The 26,598-nt window shown below is 41.5% G+C and overlaps 1 protein-coding gene and 1 non-coding gene across 5 annotated transcripts; both read right to left on the bottom strand.

Moving 5' to 3' along the window:
* Positions 1-1,863: 1,863 nt before the first annotated feature.
* Nap1l1 (nucleosome assembly protein 1 like 1) lies at positions 1,864-25,919 on the bottom strand. 4 transcript variants are annotated; one of them, XM_038314807.2, is made up of 16 exons: positions 25,763-25,919; positions 18,558-18,594; positions 14,533-14,618; positions 13,497-13,599; positions 8,597-8,738; positions 8,311-8,391; positions 7,408-7,536; positions 6,580-6,651; positions 5,851-5,990; positions 5,372-5,517; positions 5,253-5,272; positions 4,525-4,647; positions 4,068-4,097; positions 3,511-3,561; positions 2,816-2,884; positions 1,864-1,987 (listed from the first exon to the last, which is right to left on the bottom strand). In XM_038314807.2, exons 2-15 carry the CDS (start codon positions 18,572-18,574, stop codon positions 2,849-2,851), a joined length of 1,176 nt encoding a protein of 391 aa, XP_038170735.1. In that variant the 5' UTR covers positions 18,575-18,594; positions 25,763-25,919; the 3' UTR covers positions 1,864-1,987; positions 2,816-2,848. The 4 variants fall into 4 exon arrangements, with proteins under 4 accessions (XP_038170735.1, XP_038170734.1, XP_038170737.1 ...); XM_038314806.2 differs by having other exon boundaries at positions 1,864-2,884; XM_038314808.1 differs by lacking the exons at positions 1,864-1,987; positions 2,816-2,884; positions 3,511-3,561 and adding an exon at positions 3,742-3,837.
* Positions 18,261-18,402, bottom strand: LOC119803767. Its single transcript, XR_005283721.1, has one exon. It is a non-coding gene; the product is annotated as a small nucleolar RNA SNORA48 (small nucleolar RNA).
* Positions 25,920-26,598: the final 679 nt, after the last annotated feature.

Below are 26,598 nucleotides of genomic sequence, written 5' to 3'. Positions count from 1 at the left end.
TAGCCTTACAAATAGTAATATAAAGACTTTCAACTAACTCTAACTCCTAACCCAACTCCACCATACCTACACACAAAAAAAATCTGTCAAAGCTAATGTCTTTTCTTACGTATTTGTAAATGAACTTACAAAGAGGCAGACCCCATTCTTCTGTTGCCCACTCACCACTAGCAAAGAATGATGTGGTCTGCCCAGACAGAGCAGTGACAGCACTACCTGACAGCTGTCAGACACGGCGGGAAACTGCAACGCACCTGACTCTCAGCTGAGTCTACTACTCTGTCCATTACCGGACCTGAAAGATCATCAGCCTTCCAACTACTTTCTCAAAGTTTGTGTTTATAAAGAACTATACAGGGCTTACATCATGTCTTAGGGGCAAAGAACTTCTTGACATCACATGCATAGAATAGCACTGAGAATGTAAAATCAGAATTGCACCGTGGAATCTTTGTTCTTCATATCACAAACTCACGTGGCTAAGATTCTCTGAAAATCAATTTTATTTTAACAGGTCATAGTGGTTTAACAGAATAGCTGCTCTCCAATCTTCAAAGAAATTATGTGTAGTTGTAAAAACTTCAAGTATCACCAGTATTTTATAAAATTAGATCCAATTTTATTAAGGATTTCAAATAACATATTTCAGACTTCTAGAATGGAATAGAACCATTTGGGGACTGACAAAATGTCATAATGAACACTGACCCCCATGTCCAAAGCACATTCCGATCATACAACAAGAACCAGCTACCTGTTCACTTTGGCAACAGCTACTTCCTAAGTAAGGAAGGGAAAAGACTGTGCTAGCTCTTTAAGTTCACTGAAAACGGGATTCTATCTTTAGATTACACACTTTAATGTCCAAGAAAATAAGCTGTGTTTAGATGAACTATGATTACAGAAATTAGCACAAACAATCTAATATAAAGCAACCAAATCATTTTCAAAATAAAGGAAATAATGTAATTGGTTAAGGATTTCCAGTAGTTAAAAATCTTAGGAAGAGGTTAGTTATAGAATGTGTTCACATCCTAAGACCTTAATACTGAAATTTCACAAAAAAAAAAATCAGCTCTCCACAAAAGGGAAAAAAAAGCTTGATGTCAATTTGATTAACAGCAGGAATGACATGAAAGACTGTCCTCCAAGCACAACCCAATTACCATACCCTGGGAGGCAAAGTCCCTTTCCCCAAAATGAACAGTAATTAGCCTGAGGTATTTTAAACGTGGCTCTTAGCATCTAAAAGTTTAATGTCATCACCCCCTGCAATGGCCTCATTACCACTTTGGGATTTATTACACGTAGTCACTTGAAAGACTCAAGGGGGGGGGCACTAAATAAAGACAGAAACCCTTGACTCTCTTGAAGTCATGTACTATTTCATCCATTCCCACTACAGCAGGAGCTACATATTCTCCAGTTTAATGATTCAAGCTCAGTGTGAATAGAATGCTGACCATCACACTTGTGGTACAGAGGCCTGATTCTTTTGAGCACTTAGTAAGACTGAGAAGATGTGAGAATTACCCCAATATGCCTTAACATATCTGTGAGGTAGTTAAATCAATAGTTCCACTCATCCTCAATTCTCCACAGTAAACAGAAGCACGGCTGAGTGACACACTACCCATCCTTGAGCACTGAGTGTTCAAATAAACAGTCGCAAAGATACTTAGTTCTAACAAATAGAATTTAACCTTTGTTCAAAAAAAGTATGGTACAACACTTGTTAGTTTTCAAAGCATGTGTATGTATTCCTTCCTCCATGGTCAACATGGAAAACTAGGCCTCCCTGAACTCAAGCTAATCCTCTGCAAGCCTCAATCAGCACAAACTGAGACATCATCCTGCGACAGCTCAAACTGTGTGACATTTTTATTTTAGGCTATAAAAACAAAATTAGGCAAACAAACAAGAGAAAAATTCAAAATAGGTTCAAATGATGTAAGTCCATCCTTTCCAGGAAAGCAGAAGGTAGTCCCTACCACAAAGAAAAGATATTTCATTAATGGAGGTTTTCAAAGTACATTTAAATACTATCAGATTAAGTTCTGGAAAAAACAAAACAAGAAAAACCAACGCCTAGCATTTGTTCAGCTTGCTTAACTAATAGCCATGAACTGACATCTGTTACAGCATCTAAAATACAAAACTCTCTCAATAATCTCAGTTATTAGGTTGGATCTTACTGGAAATTCTTTTTATTTTATTTTATTTTTTTTTTTTTTTTTTGGTTTTTCGAGACAGGGTTTCCTTGTAGTTTCTAGAGCCTGTCCTGGAACTAGCTCTTGTAGACCAGGCTGGCCTCGAACTCAGAGATCCGCCTGCCTCTGCCTCCCGAGTGCTGGGATTAAAGGCGTGCGCCACCACGGCCCGGCCTTACTGGAAATTCTTAACCACAATTTTCCTTTCTCCAACGTGTCAGTCACCGCATCCCCTAGCAACACTATGGAAGCATTAGTGGATGCAGGCCAACTTCAATTTGTTCTTCTACCAGCTACAACCAACTTTGGTTCTTTAGGAAGGCAGCAGCTAAACCAAATGAGTTCAACAGTTGATTTTCATAATTGTATTACAATAGCTACATGATGAAAATATTCCAGAAGAACCAAGCTGCAGCAATAAATGAACATGCAATAGAGAGGATTTATATGCATTCAACATATCTGACAGAACTATAGTAAGGAGTCTAGCAGAACAAATTGGTCTTTAAAATATCAATTTCCTTTCCTTTAAAAACTTACTGATTCTACCAAGAAAATACAAAACCATAAGGCTGTGAGTAACTGAGTCGAGCTTAGGCTATTACAGGGCAGGCCGTCCTCAAGGCCAGGCCTTCTGGTCACTGCTGCTTGCACTCTGCGGGGTTCTGATCCTTCTGTTAAAGGAAAACAATACGTCAATCTAGCTTCTGCCTACTTGGAATTGTTCAACAATAGTTACTTCATCACAGTATTAGAAAAATGAGCGCGAAAACAAGTGATGTGGGTTAGTAACAAATTGCTGGATGTTAGCAAGTCACTTACGCATACAATGAAGCTTTATCTGAGATAAGTAATCTTTAAAATAATCACCCTGTTGGACATTTAACTAAGTCTTTTTATTTTCAAAGATAACCTGTTTATATTTAGCTATTATTAGACTCATACCTATCCAAGTATTTTTTATTTCCCTTATACTTGCTTATTAAAAAGTACCTTCCTGTTACTTCACAGCATATGGCTGATGAATGAAATCAAATCAATCTCTGAAGAGAAGCAGCTTTTAGGGATTAAATAACAGTAACAGTGGTTGGAAGAATCCAGCACACAGCACTGCTAGAGTTCAAAGCACTCCTGCATCCAGATTTCCGTTAGCTAGCCAATTAAACACTAATTGTAATTTTCCTTTGGGAAGAAACCAATCTGAGCAATAAAGTATTAATCCTTAGAAAGAGCCATTTAGGAGTCTCGTCTACTAACTTCAGTCTAAGTTAAACTGAAAAGAAGCACTGGCTTTGCTCACCTTTGGGTCATAGTCAGGGTCATTTTCCTCATCTCCTTCTTCTTCCCCTTCCTATATTAAAGTTCAAAATGCATCCATGAAGTAGGTACATATTAGGAAATATTAACTCATAACGTACGGAAATTTTAGTACAAGTTACTCTATGGGTCAACAGATTTTCATGATTACAGAGTTTGTTGATAATACAATTTAATTTGAAAGCGTCTAACATGAAAAATTTCCCAACACAACTTGAGACATCCAGACAGCTTTTATTGAAAAGATTTACTGCAGCCAACGTTGGAAAAGTTTACTGCAGCTTTTGACTTCTTCAAAGAGCTGATAACCCTGCAGCAGAACAAAATTATTTGAAATAAAAAAAAAAATGTTGCTGAGTTTTGCAATTTATTTATTGAAACCTTATACATACATTGTTTGGCTGTAGAATTCTAAAATCATATTTTCCAAAATTATCCCAAATCACAGAATGATTATGGCAAAGGAATACATTAATCATTCAATAATTTTCTCCTCAATCTGTCATACAGTGAATTATTTGTTCATTTGGTAAACATTACCTCATCAGCTTCTTCACCTTCTTCATCGTACTGAAAAGAGGACAAAGTGTGAATGAGTATTACATCAGTAGCACCCGTCACCAACAGCAAATGTAGTAAGTTTAAAAAAGCCAAAAACTGCAGAAAAATTCCCCAGCTCTATGCTAGCTACAGGTTGTAGCATTTCCTTATTTCTTTATACTCTATACAACCTATGAACACTCAAAGCACCCTGCTGTTTCACGACATCAAGAGTGAAATCCACCCACTGGTAACAAAGTTGTATCAACTCAATAATTTTTCTAAAAAAAACCTGAAAATAATAAATCCAGATATCCTAGACACTTCTAAACTGAGAAAAGCCATGATTTGCTTAATTATGAACTCACCTGTTCTAACTTACTAAACAATCTAACCGTCAAAGTTCGGCTATGGTGCCCTCCCCAGCGAGCCCACGGCAGGATTCAAGCACACTCACATCATCGTCATCATCCTCGATAGCCTCCCCAGTAAAGTACAGCACTGATCTCGGGATTATCCGCTCCCGTAAAAAGTGACCAATTTCAAAGTCTGCAGCCAGTATAGCCTCAGAATCATCATCCTATGAAGAAAAATTGTCAAGTGCAAGTTAACTTTGCTCTTAGATCAAGTGGTTAGCAGGCCAGCATATTAAAAAAAATTATACTAAATAAAAACTGGATCAAATCATTTATTATATATGGCTTCTTGTTTAAAGAGCAAAAAGGCAAAAAAGCAACTTTGTGACATCCCCTTTGGAAAGACCGGAAATAGGGCTGACAAGATGGCTCAGCAGGTAAGGTTCAGTGGTTAATAGCACTGGATTCTGTGGTAAACACCCACAAGCCACCCACACCTAGTTTTAAGACTCCAGTTCAAGCAGATTCTATACCCTCTTCTGACTACTACAGGCATCGTGCACACAAGTGGAATGCACACACGATCCCGACTACTGCACATAAAACAGTATTGAATCTTCAGCAGGGATGGTGGCGCACGCCTTTAATCCCAGGACCCAGGAAACAGAGGCAGGTGACTCTTTGTGAATTCAAGCCAGCCTGGTCTAAATAACTGAGTTCTAGGTCACCCAGTGCCACAGAAATACTGCCTTAACAAACAAAAAAAAAAAAAGTCTAGCCTTTTGATTTCATGCATGCTAAATTGAATAAACAATTTTATTCAACTCACCAGATCTCCATTTTCAGGAACTGCAAAATTAAGAAAAGAAATCCAAATGTGAAAAAAGAAAAACATCAATATTTAAAATAAGCACCGACATACAAAACCAAAACTAAGACACTACTCACCTTCAGGAGGGGTAAAAAAATTAAAGAAAGAATCGTTGGATACTGTTTTAGTCACAGTACGAAATGTCCCACGTCCCTTGTGTTTCTGCTTCTTTTTAATGGTTTTCAAAGTAACATTCTTTCCTTTTTTCCAATCTATCTGGCACCTTAGGAAACAAAATATATAGAATTCATGCTATTTTGCTACACTTGACTGCTAGATTTTAGAAGCGTATATTTAAAATTAAATTTTTAGGATAATTAAACTTAAATAATGGGAAAACTTTCTAAACAAAACATTAAAGTTTACAGATTTACAATAGCAATAACACATGATGTAAAGAAAGTGAATAATGTATTCTTTCCCAAAAATACCCATGCTATAGCCAGACCCAGAGGAAAATAGCAGAGACTGCAACCTAGCAGGCTACACAAGGGAATGTCACACTGTAAGCTCTGCCTACAATTAAAGGAAAAACACAGCAGCACAATTAACTCACCCTGTACAGCCCATAATTTCTGGTCCATCAAAAGAAAAGGGATCAGAATCATCCGGTTCTGACCTCATCCTGTAAGTCTTTGTTAACACTTCATTTGTGAAATATTCATTGGGTTCAAAGTGAAATTCTAAGATAAAACTCTTTAAAAGAAAACAAAAGTGAGTTAAATTCTTAAACCGTGAATTTCAATGCATTAATACACAGCCTGACCCATGGTTTGATAAGCATGTAATGCTGTCCTCCCATTGAAATATAATCCTAACAGGGAACCCCTAATTACGTTAAAGCTAAAAGTAAATGAGGCGCCAAGATAAATATGGTTTCAAATTAAATTTGTTAGGTAAATCTAAATAAATGACCAAGTGCCCCTTCTTTCCATCTCCCAGAGACACTAATTTTAAATATGAAGGTGGACTTCAACAACACGAAAAGACTATTCACAGCTCCATCCATAGGTAACAGGCACAGGAGGGACAGTTAGCTGATCTCTCCTCAGAGAAGCCCCTTGGCACCATCTACCTGAAGGCATTCCAGGCACACATTTTGTTCTATTTTATCCACTCTGACCTAGGATCACTGAGTATCCGTATAGAATCCCATCACCAAAACGAATGTATTTAATTTAGAGAACACCCAGTGTCTGCTGCAATCCCTCACATCCACCCCTAAGCCTTGAAGGTTTAAACCTGCTTGTAAACACTACAAAACTAAATATTTAAGCTGTCTTACCATGGGTTGGCCAGCATCCGAGAACTTCACTTTAATATCTTTCAAGTGCTTCAGAATGGGCTCATCATGCTCCTGCAAATTAAAATAAACATTGTTATCTAACTTGGCATTTTAGGCTCAATACTGTTACTACAGTGAAGTTTTGTATAGGAACTATGAACCCTAAAGCTTCTCCACCGGAATATTATCGTTTAGGGAACTGAAGCTACCTCATACTGACAGACCCATCTAAAAAATACAGAAAGTCTATGAAAGGCCTTCTTTAACCAAATGTTTCCCGATTAGATCTGATGCCCTGCACACGGCTCCCTTTCCACACTGGTAAAGCAGGAATGCAATACACTCATCAAGCCCACCCCTTCTGCTGCTGTCCCCGCCCAGTAACCACTAAAACCCAGGCCAAGGGCTCAAGAAGTGAGGCAATTTCCCAGCGAAGGCTAACATCTCTGCTTTTCTGGGGAATAAGATATTTGTGAATGAGTTAAATAGCTTTATATTCTAAGGCGCAAATATCCCCTGGATTAGCAAATTTCAAACTGAAAATATTTCAGGGCAATACAAATGAAATACCCAAGTTTTCTCACCACCCTGCCTTGAGATACTAAAGCATAGGAAACCAAGAAGGTACTATAAACTATGGGAAAGAATCAACTGATAGTGATCAATCACCAAAGATACTATTTTATTATTAAATTTGACCAAATACTTTGATCAAAGTCAAATTCTTTCTATAAATCTATAAGTAAAGTGAAGAAATTAGCAACCACCGATATTTAAATGTCAGACTTTTTTTTTTAGGTAAACAGGTTGTTTTGTGAATTAAATTACCTGAACCATATCACTGAGCAAATCAACATTCTTAAAAACTGTCAACCAAAATTCCGGAATCCCTTTAGGGTCTTCTTTTTCTTCATCCTTTTTCTCATCTTCAATCTTGACCTTTTCTTTCAGTTCCTCCTTGAAAAACGACAGCAAACAACTAAATGACTACACTGGGTCTCTGGATAGGCTTTATGACGACCCCTATTTCACTACGGGTGACTTTCAGCCTTCAATGTTCTGGTTTAGCTGTGCAAGTGCTGTCCTCATCCAAAGCTCACTTCCACAGAAACCAAGAACCACCAGGCAGATCAGGGCTGTAGGGATACCGCAGAAAGCGCCCATGTTCAGCCTTGCACTCTGAATCAGAATAATGTACTGATCAGACTCTCTTAAAAGCAGCAAGGACACGTAACACGGCACAGATTCGACACAGCTGCCATTATTCACTGCAGGCAGGGAAATTGAAAGCTGTCTGGCTCCTTGCCCATCATCATAAAGTTCAAAGGAAACCACACAAAAAGCTCAAAATAGTATAAAAGACAATGCCAGATTGAAGAGCAGCTCACTGTATTATCCACATACAAAAGAAAAGGGCATTCCCTAAGTGTGAGAACACCACTGAGAGCCAGAACCTACAAAGTCATTTATATAATGCCTCACACCATCAATAAACACACTTCTCAACTGGGCGGTGGTGCTTTTAATCCCAGCACTTGGAAGGCAGAGTCAGGTGGATCTCTGAGTTTGTGGCCAGCCTGGTCTACAAAAGCTAGTTCCAGGACAGGTCCTGAAGCTACAGAAGCCCTGTCTTGAAAAGCAATAAAAATTAAAAAAAAAAAAAAAAGAAAAAGAAATGCACTTCTGAGAAGTCCTTGTCGCAAGAGACAGGAGAAGGCCGCTGGCACTCACCGAAACTTCCTCCTCCTCGTCTGGTTTCCACTCACACTCTTCTTCTGTAGGCTCATAAATTGCATTAATGATCTCAAATCGCTAAAGTAAAATGAAAAGTGTGTAAAAACATTAATTAGCGCCCCAGCTTAAAACTACTGGTTTCTAATTAATGCCTCATAGATTTAACTAGTACATAGCACAAGTTTTAATAGTTAATAGCACAAAGTTTAATAGTTTCACTACCCATACCATTCACTAAGTATCAACCATTTTCCTGAATTAAATAAATAGCATAATTCGTTACCTTATCAAATAAAGGCTGATAGAGAACAGCATACTTCCTTTCGAGATCATGAACTTCCTCATAGAACTTGGCTTCTATCTGTGCACATTTAACTTGAAGATTCTTGAGAGCGTTCACTCGTCTCTTGACTACTTTAGGCAAGCTGAAAGTTTAGAAACCAGATACATAAGAATCACAGAAAAACAGAATGCACATTTTATTCACATGAAAACTGAAACGTAAGTTTTTTATAAAAGTTCAGTCTGAATAGAACCTCAGTGATATGTGACAATGCATAACAAGTCGGAGCGACAGCCGAACTTGACTTGTGTGTAGGCGCTACCTCATCTGTATTAACTAGGGGAAAGGAGTGTACTTTGGAGAAATGGGTATTTTCCAGCACTTTCTGTATTTAAATTGCAACTTGAAATGACATTAAGAACTATTATGATAAATATGCCCGTTCATACCTAACTCAACTGACATAATACAATACACAATGCGGTTTCCTGTTCTTAGAGGGTACAAAGGTCTCCTATTGCCCACTGGCCGTCTCGAGGACATATCCGTTGCCCTCCTGATCATCCCACTTCTGCCTTTCAAGTGCTGGGATGATGAGGTGTGTACATCATACCTGGTTGGTGCTCTTTTTTGAATTAGTAAAATCAAAGAATTAACATTCAACTAGATCAGCTCTCTATTTCTTACAAATAATTCTACAGAAGCCTGACACCCTGCAGTGCAAGGTGGAGGACCAACCCCATACACTGCCACACCTCCTCAGAGTAATGGAGTAGCAAAGCTGCTAGCGTTTTTCCTCATTGCAAAATTAACCCTAGAAATTTTAGAGCAAGTCACAAAACTCCAGAAAGCTGGCACACGCCTCCAGTCAACGCCAAGCAAGACTGTTTGCTGCCCCTCATTAGTACACCAACTGCAGCCTAGAGAAGATCCCGGGAAACAAGCTGATGGCAAGTCAGGGGAAACCATTTTGTAAGAAATCCTTAAATCAGTTCCTGCCCTGGAGAACCACTGCCTCTTCCTATTCAATAATATTAAAGACAAAATTCCAAAGGAAAAAAATTAAGTCACAGAGGAAAAGGAATCAAATTTATACCTGTCTTCAAAGCTAAACACGGTTTATGAGAAAAAGACTTGTAGTTTGAAAAACTGTCTTCACAATGCTGTGAGCTACTGGTCAAGATAAATGTATTGGATACATTAGGCTTTTGCAAGAGGCAAACCATATTATTTAAAGCGAAAAATTCAAGTAATACTATATAAAACATGGTAGTAAATTAAACTATTAATTTATAAACAATACCTATCTTTAGAATATTCTACAAGCTATGCAGTATAAATACAGCTGTCTGAGCCCGAAGGCACTAAGAGAAAGACAGCCCCAGTTAGCTCAGCATAGTAAACAGAACTTTCCTCAGGATGATACCCTCTTCTGGCTTCCCTTAGAACCATACACATGGCGCACACTTGCAGAGGTTAAAGACAGACATATCAAGAAGCTACATAGGAAACCAGAGACCAGAATAGTCAAATTGGGTTCATGTCTCAAAAGGCTGAACTTAATATAAAAAAAATTTTAACTTATGGTACCAGACAGAAAGACATAATTAATATAAGAAAGCTAGAGTATGTCTCAATGGATAAAGTATGGCCAAAGAAAACTACAGAGTACAAAGACAAAAGTACACAGGCACACACAGTCATAAGTGAATTAAATTCAGTCTACAGCGGGAACAGGAGCCCATGTTTCCCACATATCCTTCCTAGAAACCTCCAGACCAAAGAAACAGTTACTATAAAGAAGCAGAAAGCTTAAGCAATTCAATCACGTTGAACATTACTATGGTCAGGATATCTTCTCCCCTCCACAGTGGGGAGCTGTGCACAGGCATGACAACACTAGAGATAGCTCTCTCCACTTCTGAGTGGTGCCAGGGATTCAATTCAGGTAGTCAGGTTTCTATCTCACTTCTCCCCACTGGAATTTACAAAAGAGGGGAAGCGAAGGCATGGCTCAGTGATTAAGAGTGTAGACTGCTCTTACACAGGACGCAAGTTCACCTTGCAGCACCCATGTTGGACTGCTCACAACCACTGGTAAATCCAGTTCCAGAGGATCTAGTTTCCTTTTCTAGCCTCCCTGGGCAACTACATATGCATATAAATAAAAAAATAAATCTTAAGAAAAAAGAATGCCAAGGCTATGAAGGACAGATTAGACCGAGAGGCAAAGCAAAGCAAGTACACACTATGGCCAGAGACATCTAAGAGAGCAGTCACAGAAATATGCAAAAGAAATCCAAATTAAAATTAAGGGCCGGGCACTCAAGAGGCAGAGGCAGGCGAATCTGGGTTCAAGTCTAGCCTGCTCTACAAAACAAGCTCCAGGGCAACCAGTGCTACAGAGAAGCCCAGTCTCAAAAAACTAAAAAAGAACAACAACAACAAAAAAAAAAAAATAAATAAAATAAAGGCTCTAAGAAACTTTAGCAAGATAACTGAAGATTTTTATGTGTGTTTTGCCTGAATATATGGAGTCAGATGACCTGGAACTGGAGTTACAGATGTTGTGACCCACCATTGGTGTGTGGAACTGAACCTGGGTGCTCTAGAGGATTTTAAATCCTAAACTACATACATACATACATACATGTATGTTCAGAAAACAGCAAACCAAAATTACACTAAAGAAAACTCGGAACAGACCGAGTAAGACTTTAAAATGGGTGTGACAGTGTCAGTCCTCATCCATCAGTACTTGAGGCAGAGGCAGGTGGGACGTCTGAATTCTAGGTCAGCCTGCTCTGCATACCAAGTTCCAGGACAGCCACCTCCCCTCTAAGTGTATGGGGGGCGGGGGATATGGACTATGAGGCTAGAAAAGTCTCAGGCGTTTGGAGCACTTGCTGATCCTGGAGAGGCCCAAGGTTATGTTCCCAGCATTTTCATGGTGGCTAAAGAGGCATCCAAGACTTTCTGACCTCCATAGTCAGCACACAATTTCTCGCACAAACGTGACAGCCATACACTCAAAAACAATTACTTAAAAAGTAGCCTCAATCTCCCCAAAAGCATTAAACTCCAAATTTAAAATTACAAGGTTTTTTGTTACTTTCCAAAGTTCTGGCAGGAAGACAAAGAAAAATAAAAACATTCCTGCCCATTGTTAAGCAAATCTTGGCTTCTAACTATAAGCAACCCATTGAAGTTTCTTTGTACACGTAAGTATAAACATAAGCTTATCTCACAAGTGACGTTAACATATTAATTATGTTTATTCCTTGGTGATGAGGCTAGTTTGACTTTGAATGGGGGGGCTACAAATGATTTTAGCAGTATTACTGAATACACTATCTTTTAAAATCCAGCATTTCTTCATATAAGCAGGAATACAACATAAAAGAATACTACTCACAATAGGTTTACCACAAGCTAAATATACAGAAATGAATATAACCAATATTCTAAGAAAAATCACAAAACTGAAAGATAGCATGTAATTATCAATACAAACATATGGATGATAAAGATACACTGCTCTGTCCATCTGTGATATGAACGTCACTCTAACTTTCTGAGTTAAAAACTGACAGCCTTGTCAACCACGGGAGAGCTGCAGGCAGGTGACCCTGATTCCATTTATACTTAGGACCGTGTGAAAGGAAGCATCTGTCAAGGAATGAAGAATCCTGTCTTGATCAACATGAAGACCGTGCCTAGAGCTGGGGTCCCGGAGCCCCATCGCAGGTGCTGTCAACACTATGACGCTACAGCTACTACATGTGTCAAAGACAAAAACAGACGGAAAGACCAGCGAGATCACAGTGTTCTACTCACACTTATTTATTTAAAAGAACTTCCTGTGTTAACAGATGGTACATGTATAAATCAAAGTTCATAGCTAATAGTTTAATAAGAACTTACTGAAAAAGAAGGAATGGATGTTGACCTGTAGCAAGCACAAAGCTGGACTTTGAAGGAAATTAAAGACCTAAACGTGTGAGGTCCAAATGAGCGACAAGAAAGCGGGTGCTCAGAAAGATTCCCCAATTAGAGCCCACATGTCATGAGCACAAAAAGAAAAACAAAGCACTATCCATTTTGCTAATATAGAAATTAAGGATTTCTGTTTACTGAAGGACTTCATAGGTAAGAATATCATTTACAGTAATTTAAGAAGGAATGAATACATTAAGAATTCCAGAAAATATGAGAGACGACAGTAACCCCAGTAAGAAAATGGACAGAGGGCACAAGTTTACTAGACAGTCCAAGAGCATACTTTCTAAACTGGCTGAAAAGAAAATAATCCACAAACCTGGATGGCAGAGGCATGGCAGATAAAGCCACCTTCTGACTAGACATCTCCGGAAAGAAGCTCCAGCACCTCTAGAAATCTTGTTACAAGCCCTAAAGAATGTTTGCTCTCTAAGCAGAAATTCTACCATCAAGTAACAGTCCAAAGAGGCCCTAAGAGGCAATAAGGAACGATGGGTCCCATCCCAGTACAATCTTTTTGGACAGGAGTCCAAAAGCAAAGCAGGCAACATAAGGGCAGACACGCAGAACCATGGAACATTTCCAGTAAGCCAGGATAGGAGACCTTCAAATCATAAAGCTGAGTTAGGTAGCACACGAAGTAATCTGTATTTTAAAAACCCCTATTTCTAATTCTGTACATTCCTGACAAAGTTCTAAACAAATCATAGAAATGGCTAAGATGTTTACTTCCTACAGACTTGAACTAAATAAATCAAGACCCAATCTAATAATCCTTAACTCCGGAAAACCTTATACTAGATATTAACAGACATTAGCGTTCCATGATCACACAGGTAAGCTTCAATGTTCTTTTTATAGAAAAGATAAATTAGGAGTAGGGGAAAAAAAGAATTTGTACCTTTCAATGTATCCTGTTGGTGTGTCTACCAGACCATCCAGTCTTTCCTGAAGGGCTGCAAGAATCTGAGGATTTTGCATCATCTGAACAGTCAGCTGACGCGCTTTTGAAAAGAAAGGGAGCATTGAAAGAAGGATTTGTAAAACCGTTTCTGCCGTTTCCACGGTTCACCCAATCACGAAGTCTTGCTAACAGGCCCATAAAAATGTTGGTCTGAGGAGTAGATGGTACAGAAGGCTAAAGACAACCCAGCACGCAGAGAAAGAGCCCAGGATTTCCCTAGACCATTACTGTAAGCAGTGAACAAAATCCTTCCTCCCCTGTCATTTCAGTTCACACGGGGACGCTCAGCGCCTTGTGCCGATGCCTACAGTCTCCACTAGTCACACTTACCAGAAAACTCCAAGTGCACTTTAGGCTAGAGAAAACTGAAGGTGTTATCTGGATGTTTATGTTTGATGCGTAATAAAAATGGGCTTTTACTTTACATACATTTAATTTTGAGACTATAACAAAATCATTTTCAATTGTATTCTTAGAGATCAATTTGCTTTTAAAAGTAGTTCAGTAACTCGATGATACACAAGTATATTAACAGACATTTAGCAGCAGCAATTATAGCAACTGAAAAACACTGGAACTCAGTATTTTCATTATCTGCTAGGTAAACTCACTAAATCCACATACATTTCTATGTGCCCTTTTGGTGTTTACTAGGGTACATCTTAAAGACAGACACAACACTTTCTACCTTAATTAAATAGCAAACATAGTTTAGAAGCACTGCCACGTTACTCCCACTTCCGACCCAGCTAGGTGCTCCAACTCCAGTAACAGGTGCAATGTTATTACATCCACTATCGTCCCTGCTTACACAGGAACAGTTACTACATACACTCAAGGAATGGATCGGGAGATAAGGGACAATGGACAGGGAGGGGGGCCCAAAAAAGGGGGGAAGAGACAGTTCCTATTACTCTTCTCTAGAGCACACATGCCAGCAACTGCCGGCTCCTGAAGTAATGTAAAAGAATACCTTTGATTTTTGTTTCTTCACCCGTTTCTTCTTCTTCTACTTCTTCAACGTCATCCAAATCTTGATCAAGTTCAGACTGTTCTTTGCTACAATGTCATAGCATCACACCATAGTTTAAACGTATGAATTACAAAACAAAATTACAGAGAAACTTCATTTTCCAATTAAAAAAAATCTTTGTTCTTTCAAAGGATAGAAATTCAAAAGTGATTCTGTTTTCTAACTCTAATACGTAGACAAGTACTAACTGAAGTACTTCACACATCCACTTAAACCATCTAGGAACAACAAGCCAGCTTCAAGCTTCAGAAATGCAGTCTGGTAGGTCTGCGCCCCCAGGAAGCAAGCTTTCAATGACTGCATTATCAGTTAGGACAGCAAATTACCAAGACCAAGTCCGCTGCCTAGTCCATTCTATAACTAAAACATTGGGCAGGCTTTGGCAATGACATTTTATTTGCTTTTGTTTTGTACATTTGTTTCATGTAGCCTATGCTGGCACCTAACTTCCTATGCAGCTGAAGGCTCTGAACTTGATGCTTCTGCCTCTACCTTCCAGAGTGCTAGGGTTACAGGCCTACACCAACATGCCCAATCTATGGCAGGGACTTGTAGGATTCTTTGTTTTTACTTGTTGGTGGTAGCGGTTTGTTTTTTGCTTTGGACAGTTTCCCTGTGTACTTCTCTAGCTGTCCTGGAACCCAGAGGATGATCAAGCTCAGACTACCTCCCATTTGATAATGACCCTTAAAGCTTTAAATGATTTGGCTTATAAGATTTCACTGTCATAGTCAGGATGGCATGGTGACAGATATCCTATCTCAAAAACAAGCCAGGTAGTGGTGGTGCACACCTTTAATCCCAGCACTTGGGAAGCAGAGGCAGGCAGATCTCTGTGACTTCAAGACCAGCATGGTCTACAGAGTGAGTTTCAGGACAGGACTACACAGAGGAACCCCATTTTGGGGAGAAAAAAAAATCTCTGCTTATAAATATTTTACGTCGCAGCAAAGATGGAGAAGTAATGTTTAGACCTTTGAGCCAACTCCTTGCTTAAATTTTAGCCAGGACAGTTGCAGACATCTTTCTCACTGTCTTGGCAAAACACTACTTTGTGGACATGAAATTCCATTTAGCAATAAAGAGGGTGGGGTTAAGGTTATATTTTGGTTTTGTTTTGTCATATGTAACAGGGCAGCCTACACACCAGAGTACCGAACTCGAGTGGAATCTATGACCCTATGAACTCAGGGCTAGTTCCAGGACGGACTCCTTATGATCTGTGCATGCACAGCCAGGGGCTGCTGTTAGGTAACACGCAGCCACTGCTCGTATTTAATGCTCAAATATTTACTCCAAGTCTTTAAAAGAGATTTCACAAACCTTATCATATGGCCAAATCCAGCCTACTTCTGTTTCTATAAATACCACAAATTTGTATCAGGACATAGATATAGTAACAAAACAGCAAGGACACTACAAGCACTTTTAAGGCTCACAGTAATTAAAAACACTCCTAGGCCTTCCTTTCTCAGTTTACTGGCTCTTCCTTTGAGGGCCCCTTCTCTCACCTTCCCAGGACTAACAGCCATACAGAATTAAATGGAGTGGGGGAGGGGAATCAAGCTGTTATAATCAATTTGCAGTTTTAATTGTTTAAAAAAATGATGGCTAAGACTGCAGATTAATGACAGGTAAGCTTAACTCTTTCAAAATCAACTCAAAACAAAAAAAGGATGAAAGTATTTAAAGGGTTAAGACTAACTATCAAGGAAAGGGGAACCAAATTTTGAAGCCAGAAAAAAGAAGTGACAATCAAATTTATTAAAATCTAAGTAGGAAATGACAGGACAGTCTTCAGGAGAATCCAAGCTAACAGTATTTGTAACATTATTTTGAGTGCCTAATATGACTGCTTATAACAGACACTGAAAACCTCCCGAGCTGCCTCCTTGATGCCAACAGTGGACCCCGATCAACTCCCAGACACTGCTCACCAAGAAGTCATAGCAATGACTACAGCAGAGTCCCACAGAAAAAAGACCAAATACTGCTAATATCTTTCAAAGCGCTCAAGCCCAGATCCCTCAACACCAATTTTAACAAGCAGATGATCAAGCACTAACTCATTAGGAAGAAAGATTACAAATTAATCAAAACCAAAAGGAGAAGAGTAAACAAGACTAAATAGGAAAGCGACATCCAGAGAAAGACAGTGAACGAAGACCAAGAAAGAAGTAAAGCAAGACTCGAGGATACAAACAGAAATATAAAGTTTCTGTATCTGTCCAGAAAGAGCAAAGATGAAGAACTGAAGATAAGAAGTTGAAGACACTCGAAGACAGACATCTAACAAGAGCTGCAGAGAGGAGAGGCAAGTGAGCAAAGTGGCCCTCGACAGAATGGGCCACTGGACTGGGCAACTGAAGGGCCACTACTGAACGCTGCATTAAGTGATAAATATTAGACAAAACTGAGTATCTTCAAAACCAAAGACAAACTAAAGAAATGTATCAAGCTGGACAATAGTGGCACATGCCTTTAATCCCAGCAATCAGGAGGCAGAGGAAGGTGGATCTGTGAGTTCGAGGCCAGCCTGGTCTACAAGAGCTAGTTCCAGGACCCTGTGAAACTTAACAAAAACAAATGCAATGCGTATGTGATCAAAGAAGTGTGGCTTCTGAATTTCAACATCACACTGGAGGCAGCTCCTTCAAAATCCTGCATAAAAAGAATTCCTTAGAATTCTAAACCCTAACCATCAAGTATACAGGGGAACAGTCATGCTACATGTCAAAGTAATTGCCTTCCTTGCCCTCTTCTAAAGACAGCAAACATGTACAAAGACATGGGAAATAGACATAAATTTGTATTTGTTCAACTTCTGGTAAAGTTTCTGTCCCTCCCAACTCCATGCCCTCATTATCTAAAACCACGGGCAATCTTAATCACCAGTGTTGTAGTTAACTATTGTTGAGGAGCTGGTAAGACTACTGTCAAATTAAACATGACAGAGCAGCCTATCCCATCCTCCCTGACGATAATCTTACAAGACATTCACCCATACTACATGGAAACCTGCTTACACCTGTGTTCACTGAAGCAACACCGCTTTACAAAGCTAAGTCAGTGCTTCCTACTCAGTTCTTAAAATTCAACAGTCAGCTTGAGGGGACAGCTTGGTGTAATTCAATTCCTAGTACAGTCCCACCCCCTCCCAAACCAACAGTCGCGTTCTCAACCAGTGAAGAAATGCAAACAAAAGTGAAGAGCCCCACACCGGGGAAGAAGGTGGAGCAGCTGAAGGGCTCAGCGGGGAAAGAGGCCAAGCAACCTTCTCACTGGAACTTGTGTGCATGCTGTTGCTCTTCCAATTCTACACGTGTTTACACAGTGTTAATAGGAAAAAGGCTGAGAAATACATACAGGCAAAAAATTCTCCCAAGTATTTATATGATCTACCACCATAATCAGCACTTCTTTCTTTGGGTTGTAGACCAGGCTGTCCTTGAACTCACAGCCTGACTGCCTCCCAAGGGCTGGTGTGTACCACCCTGTCCAGGGCGCAGCACTTTTTTAGGACCAAACACTGACAAACGGTTTACTGTCATTTGTTCTGGAACACACCCTGTAGACCAGGCTGGCCCCCAACTCACAAATATCTGCCTGTTTTGGCCTCCCAATTGCTGGGATTAAAGGCATGTGCTAGCACATCTGGGTTTTTTTTCTTATGTGCCCTAGGCATGAAACAGCTTTGGCCACCAAGACAGGCATCAAGCTAGGATGAACAAAGGACTCCATCTGCTCTGCCCCTGGCTGATTTAAGACAACACCACCACCAAGGTGTCTCTCTGCCCATTGCCAGGGACTGGTTTACTGAAGGAGTGATTACATATGAAGTATTTTAGATTAGATATTCTACCCAACTTCCCACAGATCAGGTACCAGAGGACGTCAGGAACGCATTTTCACAATTTGTACTGCCACTAACTACGCCACAATACAAAGAAATATCTGCCACTTACTTGTCAATGTCTGCCATCTTGTAAGAACTCCAAATATCTAAGAAAAAAAAAGAATCAGTATTATAAATAAGCATGATTTAAAGCTAAGAAAAACTTGAAGTGGAACACTATAAATCAATACAACATAATCCAGTAATTGTGTATTCCCTTTAAAATAGCATGTGATAAAAAAAATGGCACCTTTAATCCCAGCACTGAGTTAGAAGAAGGCAGATCTCTCAGTGTGAATTCGAGGCCAGCCTGCTCCACAGACAGTCAGGACTATTACAGAGAAATCCTGTCTTGAACGGCACCCCCATTTATGGAGAAGACAACAATATTCAGAGGTGAGGTGTTGCAATTTCACAGACAAAGAATGCACACCAAATATTAGTTGTCTTTACGCAAAAACTACTAATGACAATGGTCAATTTTTACTTAGCCCCACAGAATCATTTTTTGTTGTTTTCGGAAGACAGGGTGTTTCTCTGTGTAACAGCCCTGGCTGTCCTCTAACTTAAGAGGTTCACCTGCCTCTGCCACCTGAGTGCTGGGATTAAAGGTGTGCAAATACACCACCTTTAAAAAAAAAAAAAAAAAAAAAAAAAAAAGAGGTTTTCATCATGTAACCCTGGACGGTCTGGAACTCACTATGTCAACCAGGCTAGCTTCAGAACAGGTATCTGCCTGCTTCCCTACTGCTGAAACTTTGTGTTTTGATCCCTTTTATTTTAAAAATGACATTTATTTATTGTGTGTGTCCCATGGCATGCGTAGATATTAGAACTTACAACTTCACCCAGTAAGCCAAATACTTTTTAACTCTAATTCATTTCAAAAATGTTGCTTAGCTGTGTGGTGGTGGCGGCCCTCTAATCCCAGCACTCAGGAGGCAGAGGCAGGGGGATCTCTTTGTGAGTTCGAGGCCAGCCTGGTCTACAAGAGCTAGTAGTTCCAGGACAAGCTCCAAAGCTACAGAGAAACCCTATTTCAAACCCTCCCAAAAAACAAAACAAAAAAAATTTTTTTTTGCCTAACTACTATCCTTTTTATAAGTCTAGAAGGCTTTGAAAATCTAATAGTTCCTGCATCTTTCAACTATTTTATGAAAACTGAATGGCCCAAGTACTTTGAAAGCTGACGCAGGAATATTACTGAGAGGTAGACGACAGCCTGAGCTAATAAGACTGCCAAAAACCTATCTCTTATGGCCATCCCCTTGGGATCTAGAAACTTCTAAAAGATGTCCACTGAATCAGGGTTTGGATGAGGAAAGAGCAGTAACAAAACCCAACACTACAGCACTTAAAGTGCACAGTTTAGTTCTCAGTCCTGTGACCATCACACAGGTGGCTCAGATCCGCAGGGCCGCCTAGCTCTGCGGGACCACTCAGAAGCCTTCCAGAATGTCTACCACCAGCTTTTGGGAATCGGTTTCCCTGCCCTGTTGAAGACTCAGCCACCAAAAACATCCACACAGCATCAGCAGGGACAGTGAGAACAAAGAGGGCACTGGGAATGCCTTCAAACTGAAGCCCAGACAGCACTTGTCATTGCTGCTCACACTGTATGGCAAGAACTTAGCAACACACATCTCATAATGGGAGTACATGGGTGTTGAGTGTCTCAGGCACAGGGGATCACGGGTGCTGTAGGAATCAGAACGTTGGCCCTCATCACTGAGCAATGAGTACTGGTTCTCATCTCTCCACCCCTTCCCATTTGCTTTATGCTGAAATTGTCTCTAGCAGCAGTTTATAAAATGTTTAGTAAACAATTACAAATACTAATTTAAAATTGTGAAGAACATTGATTCTTAATCTCTAATGAAAGCAACTGGGATTATATGTTCTGCCTATTAAATCACTAAAGATTTCTTTCGAGACAGGAAAACCCGGGATGAACACATGTTCTTAAACATAAGTTACTTTTCCTAGAAAGTAATTTGGCCACGGGAATTAAATGCACTACACTAAGCTACACTTCCAGTTCCCTAAGACCTTTGTACAAAGGCATAAAAAACAATAATAGTTCCACATAACAAGATAGTAAGGACAAAGGAGTTTTTTCCTTAAGAGGGTTTTATCCTGTAGCCTAGGCTGGCCTAGAACTGTACAGCCCAGGAAACTCCCAACTGCTGGCAATCTTACCTCAGACTCTGAACGCAAGCATAGTACACATGAACCAAGCTGAGACTATTTTTCATTCTGTACTATTTTGTTTTACAATATGCACCAACGTCATTAAGTACCACCTTAGAACTTGCTGGGTTAACTAAATACTGATTCTAGCCAACATTGTGGTTGTTAGTCATTCACAGTTAGCATGGGGGTCAATGTTTCTGCAAGCTAATAGGACAGGATGATATGCCAGTTAAGAGCATACTCCGCAAGGGATACTGTGACAACTGACAATGTTAACTGGGCAGGATCTAGAATCACCTAAGGCCAAGCCTCTCAGCATGCTTGACAATTATGGCCTAGAGAGAGAAAACCTTCCTGAATGCAGATAGGAGCATTCTACAGGCTAAGTGAAGGAATGCTAGCCTTCATCTTCCTAACCAGTCGTTCAAGCCCGACACCCACCATGACTTCCTCCCCATAATGGGAGGGAAGAGAGGAGGGGGTGGAAGGAACAAGAGACAACCACCTATTGAAGATATCAAATAACTAAAAAGAGCTTCCAGAACAAAAATTAAAAATTGACATCAAGCTAAATAGGCTGGCTTAACAGTAAATTAGGTTCAACTGAGGAATGAATTAAGTTAAAAGAAGCTACAAGTCATACTGAAAGCATGGCAGAAAAAAAAGAAAATATTAGAGATTTAGGATATAACAAGATCTGAGACTGAATACAAATTCTACAAGTATATGATTTAATGTTAAGAAATTAACAACTAAAACATTCCTGAAGTGATCAAAGACCCCAGTCCACAGATAAAAGCCCTGTAAATCCAACTTTTCTGCTGAAGATAAACTCAATGAAATATGCTGATATAGCAATAGAAAGACAAACTATTGCCATGAATGACGCAATACATGTTTGATCCCAGCACTCGAGAGTATAACTCATTATTTTAGACCATAAGCAACCTCACTAGACTATCCTATTACATATACCCTTCACTAGAGAGGAGTGACTCCAGGCTGGCAGTCTAGGAAAGGTGATGCAGGGGAAGAGCTGCCTATGTACCCAAATACTTACAGCTGTCTGTTTCCACGTGTGCTTACCACGCACTACATCCTCAGGATGTGCTCAAACTGCTGGAGTGATCCCCGCCTCAGATACCCCAGTGGGGAGCTACAGGCGTATGTCCCATATCCAGCTATCATTACAGCAGAAAAACAAAATACAATCCCCTAACCAAAATATACTATCACAAAAGGAAGAAATGTTAGGACCATTATCAGACAAAGTTCAATGTGTAACCCAATACTGCATAGACCATCCCAATGGGGAGTTTCTAATTTAAGTCAATTATTAATCTGAACTGAAATACACCAACTTATCTTCTGGTCAATCCTTTTCTGGAAAAATTCCCATGATATTCATCAGCAGACATTTCCTCTTTAGAAAATAATGACTTATGATAAAGCAGTCACTTTAATAAGACTCCAGGAACCCAATGACTAGAGATTCATATTCTCTCTCTCTCTCTCTCTCTCTCTCTCTCTCTCTTGCCCTCACCCCACCCCAAGAAGGTCACAAGTGGCTGTTCTGGAGTCCTCTCACTAGTTCAGGGCACAGCACCAAGGTGGCTCCAGCTGAACATCAGTTTAAACACTTTTTCACTCTGGTGAAATCTGGCCAGGCCATATATTAAACTCCCAAACTAAATGGACTACCAATTTGGAACATTTCCTTCTGTATGTACAAAAGCTTCCCATGGGTAGAGTATCCTCGAACAACAGCAGACATACAAGAGACAGGCATCTGGCAAAATCCCTCACTTCCCAGTAACAATTTATCTACAATCAGCTTTCAGTTTTATGTGACACACACAGCTTATACATGCAAAGGCTTCTAAACAGTCACTATTTAATTACATGTAAGCAAATTCCATGTTGGAACAAAATCACCTGACTACACTATAGCTTTCTGCCACAGAAAAATCCAGAGCAGTGCTTTTGAATTCCATACTGATGTCCAGAACTTCCAGTCTGATAACATCCTTTATAACTCAATATATAGCCTTTAATCCTAGCACTCGGGAGGCAGAGGCGGGAGGATGTGTTCAAGACCAGCCTGGTCTACAGAGTTGAGTTCTAGGACAACCAGGGCTATGCAGAAAAAACCTGTCTGGAAAAACAAAAGACAATAAAAACCCCACCAACATAAAGGGGCTCGAGACATGGCTCACTGCCTAAGAGCACTTGTGTTCCCTGCAGAGACCAAGAGTCCACTCTCAGTGTCCACTCACGCTAGGATCTGACACCCTTTACAGCTACCAGGCAGACATGTGAGCAAAACGCGATTTAAAAAAAAAAGTCATAGTGGCAAAACTAAGTAACTCTAGATAAGCTTTTTGCCACGCTAGACCTGTTCTAGTTAAAATGTTAGCACCACCACCCAAGTTGTACAGTAAAACAGTTTCAAAAGAAGTTAATGCTACCTGACAGCATTAAATAAACAAACGAATGAACTATGTGGATGGAATTTAAACAATGCTGTGCCTTTAATCTCTGCGTTCCACAGGCAGAGGCAGGCAGATCTTGGTTCTGGGGCAGCTTCATCTACACAGCAGACATGTAGTCAGAGGCTTTAAAAACAAATCAAGCCTCAGTATCATTGTGCCTTGACTATCTGCTCCCCCTGGAATCCTGAAAGTTTTCTAATCTTTACGCCTATGTGAGTGGGTGTTCTGCCTACATGTGTGTTTGGACACCATGCGTGTACCTGTTGGATTCTCTGGGACCAGAGTTATATAGTTGTGAGCTGCCATGTGGGTGCTGGGAATTAGAACTAGGACCTCTGGAAGAGCAACCAGCGCTCAACCCAAGCCAGCCCACCAGCCCCTGTAGTCTATTCTAAGGAAATCACAGCTCATTTCTAATGTAAAAAGAATATAAACAAAAATGTGAAAAGCTTTTCAAGATTTAAAAAAAAAAGAGCCCATATACATTTTTAGAGACGAAAGGCTATTCCAAGGTATAGCTGTTACTTCTTTTTGGCAGGGTTTCTGTGTAGCTTTGGAGCCTGTCCTGGAACTCACTCTGTAGACCAGGCTGGCCTCGAACACCTGATTAAAGGCCAGTCCCACCAGACCTGCCTGGTGTAGTAGTTACTGCCTACAAACCCAGTAGGTAACATGGTCCAGTGGTCCGTGATTGATGAAGAACTAATCAGGCATGAAACAGCCATTCCCACCACCTCAGTGCGCACAACAAGAAATTTCTTTTAGCTCTGCGAGGCAGCAAATAATGAAATAAGCCATAAAATTTTAGTCACAGTGGCCCTGCCAAAAGTTTTTTTTTTTTTATCTCAAGAAAGGCCAGATCAGGTGCCACACTCAGTATTAAACACTGTCAATTATAGGACCCAAGACTAAAAACAAAAAATCCCAGGTATTTTGTAACAGATAAAACCGACAAACTGCCTGGCAGTGGTGGCCTTTAATCCCAGTGCTCAGGAGGCAGAGGCAGGCAGATTTCTTTGTGAGTTCCAGGCTGGCCAGGTCTACCAGAGCTAGTTCCAGGACAGGCTCCAAAGCTACAGGGAAACCCTGTGGGGGTGGGGAGGGAGAACCTGACAAAACTATTCTCATTGATATGTTGAGTCTTTATTAATCTAAATGCTGACTTGAAAAGAACACCTATTGGTTAAGCCAAGATTTTATGACAGATGTCTAAGTCCCTACTAATGCTAAATTAAATCCTCCAAATCCAGATTTGGAATTAAAAGTAGGTGTATAGTTTAAACCTGGGATGTGTATTTCAACTGTAAACAAGCTTGAGAGACAAGAGTAACCCAAGATCACCGAAAAACCCCTTTACCTGCAGTTAGTTTTAAAGAAACATTCTCCCCTAACACAACGAAAATTTCTCTGGATATTAGTGCGAAGAGATGTTTTGCTGGGAACTGTTTTCAAAAATAACGAACTCTTGTGTTGGTTCCCCTGAAACCAGGTTAGTATTTGGAGTCTTTAAAACGTTGTCTTCTCGGAATTTTAGAAACAGGAGATGGTATGAAATGGGAGCCCTTGAGGGCAGGCTGTGCCTGGTTCACCCATTGATTCTGGAAGTATAGCCCTCCCAGCAGGACCTGTCTCCTCCCTTCATTGCCACTCCTGAGATCTTCACAGCAATGTGGTGCACTGAGCTCACTCGGTATATATTAATGCCCTGCTCCATCTCATCCTCCATCCACTTCATCATCCCGGGAGAGGAAAACTACCTTGTTGTTCTATTAGAATGCGTCCCCCCCCCCCCAAACAAGCCAGCCTCCCGAACCATTTGGAGGTCTAAAGAGACTTAAGATCAAGTTCTCGCCACATAAATAAGACCCCTGGGCCAAGGTTCCCAGCGAACTTCTAACTGTACCTGTGAGACACAAAACGCTCTCGTTAAAAACAGCTAAGTGCTTTTGCACGTGTTAACCCCTTAACAACCCTGGCCGAGGCTTCTCCCCACCCCCACCCCCACCGACCCCGGCGCCATCCTCCCATCCGTTTGCACATTCTCCTCCGGGGAAGCCTGTGCAACCTCAGGGCTGGTCCTTGTCGCGACCCTCTTTGCCTATAACTCTTTGGTGGGGTGGGGGAGGAAAGTCGGGAGGGCCCGGGCATGGCGGGGGAGACCTGGGGTCTCCCGCCGGCCGCAGCGCGTCCCCCACGTGCCCGGCTCCTGAGCGCAAAGGCCTCGGCCTGCGCAGCCCCATCCCTCCCTCCAGCCACGGGCGGAACTCGCGGCCACCGTTCTTTTCCATCCACCCCCACCCCACCCCCGCGGCCTGCTCGCCCTGCTCCTCTGGGGGGGTCGGGGAGACTGGGGGGGGGGGACACCGAGGCAGCGGCGGCCCGGGAGACCCGTGCGCTCAGCGGCGTGGCCTCCTCCTGCTGCTCCTCCCTCAGCCTCGCTGTCCCGCGCGCCCCGCAGCCGGCGGCGCTGGCCGGGGTTCCCCAGGCCGCACGGCCCCTCCGGAGCACTGCCCGCGGCCTCCGACACCCCGACATACACACACACACCCCGCAGGTCCCGATCCCCGACCCTCCCGGGCCCAGCCGTTACCGTTCCAGGAGGCTCGGACGCGGAGCCGGGCGGCCGGAGCTGCGCAGGCAGTGACTCAGGGCGGCGGCGGCGGCGACGGCGGCGGGAGGAGCGGGAGGCGGCGCCGCGAGCAGATGGCGCTAAAAGAGACCCGAGAGCCCGCCGCTCGCGCTCATATACAATTAGCGTCAGCACGTAGGGCCGCTCCACCGCCCTCCTCCCCCCCCCCGCCCCCTGGCCTCGGCGTCGCCTAGCAACGGGAGAGGGAGGCGGGCCCGGGCCCTGTTGCCTAGTAACAGAGCCGTCCTTCTTCTCCCCGGGAGCCCTAGGCTTCCCGCCAGAGTGGGTTCTCTGCTTGCCGTGCACCCCGCCGTCTCCTCTCCTCTCCCCTCCGCGGTGGGATGAAGATCCCGAACTCACTGTGACGACCCTGGTTCTCCTTGCCCGCTGGGTTAGGGACAACAGTCTAGTCGCCGGCTTGCTATATCCCGACTCGGATTCCCATCCGCACCCAGGCCTAATTCCTGCAAGTCTTCCCCCACTCCTCTCCTCTGAAATCGTTTTCCCACCCCGGCTAAGAACCACAGCTCTTGCCTCGTGAACACCGTGAACACTGCAGCGGCACCTTCTGCAGGTTTTGCTTCTAAGTCAAAGGGGCCTCCACGCCTTGTCGGGTGTTCTGCAACGATGTGCAAGCCTTCATTTCTGCTTTCGTTCATCTGGTGGTAGAAAAGGGCACATTTTGTGTATTAAAATGCTTTATAGTGACAACAACCAGTGTATCAATTTTTCATCTTCCAGAAAAAGTAAATCCTATATAAAACCCTTAAAGCTTGTGAAACCATGTGGCTCTTTTT

Source organism: Arvicola amphibius, chromosome 17 (genome assembly GCF_903992535.2).
Source record: "Arvicola amphibius chromosome 17, mArvAmp1.2, whole genome shotgun sequence".
NCBI lineage: Eukaryota > Metazoa > Chordata > Mammalia > Rodentia > Cricetidae > Arvicola > Arvicola amphibius.
The sequence above is the reverse complement of the archived record's forward strand: the minus strand, read 5'-3'. Positions and strand labels throughout refer to the sequence as shown.

Bases quoted from the DNA above. Each gene is read 5' to 3' on its own strand.
- Nap1l1 (XM_038314806.2), bottom strand. The intron at 5,273-5,371 runs GTGAGTAGTGTC...TTAATTTTGCAG, and splicing joins TTTTTTTACCCCTCCTGAAG to TTCCTGAAAATGGAGATCTG. The intron at 4,648-5,252 runs GTGAGTTGAATA...TTTTCTTCATAG, and splicing joins TTCCTGAAAATGGAGATCTG to GATGATGATTCTGAGGCTAT.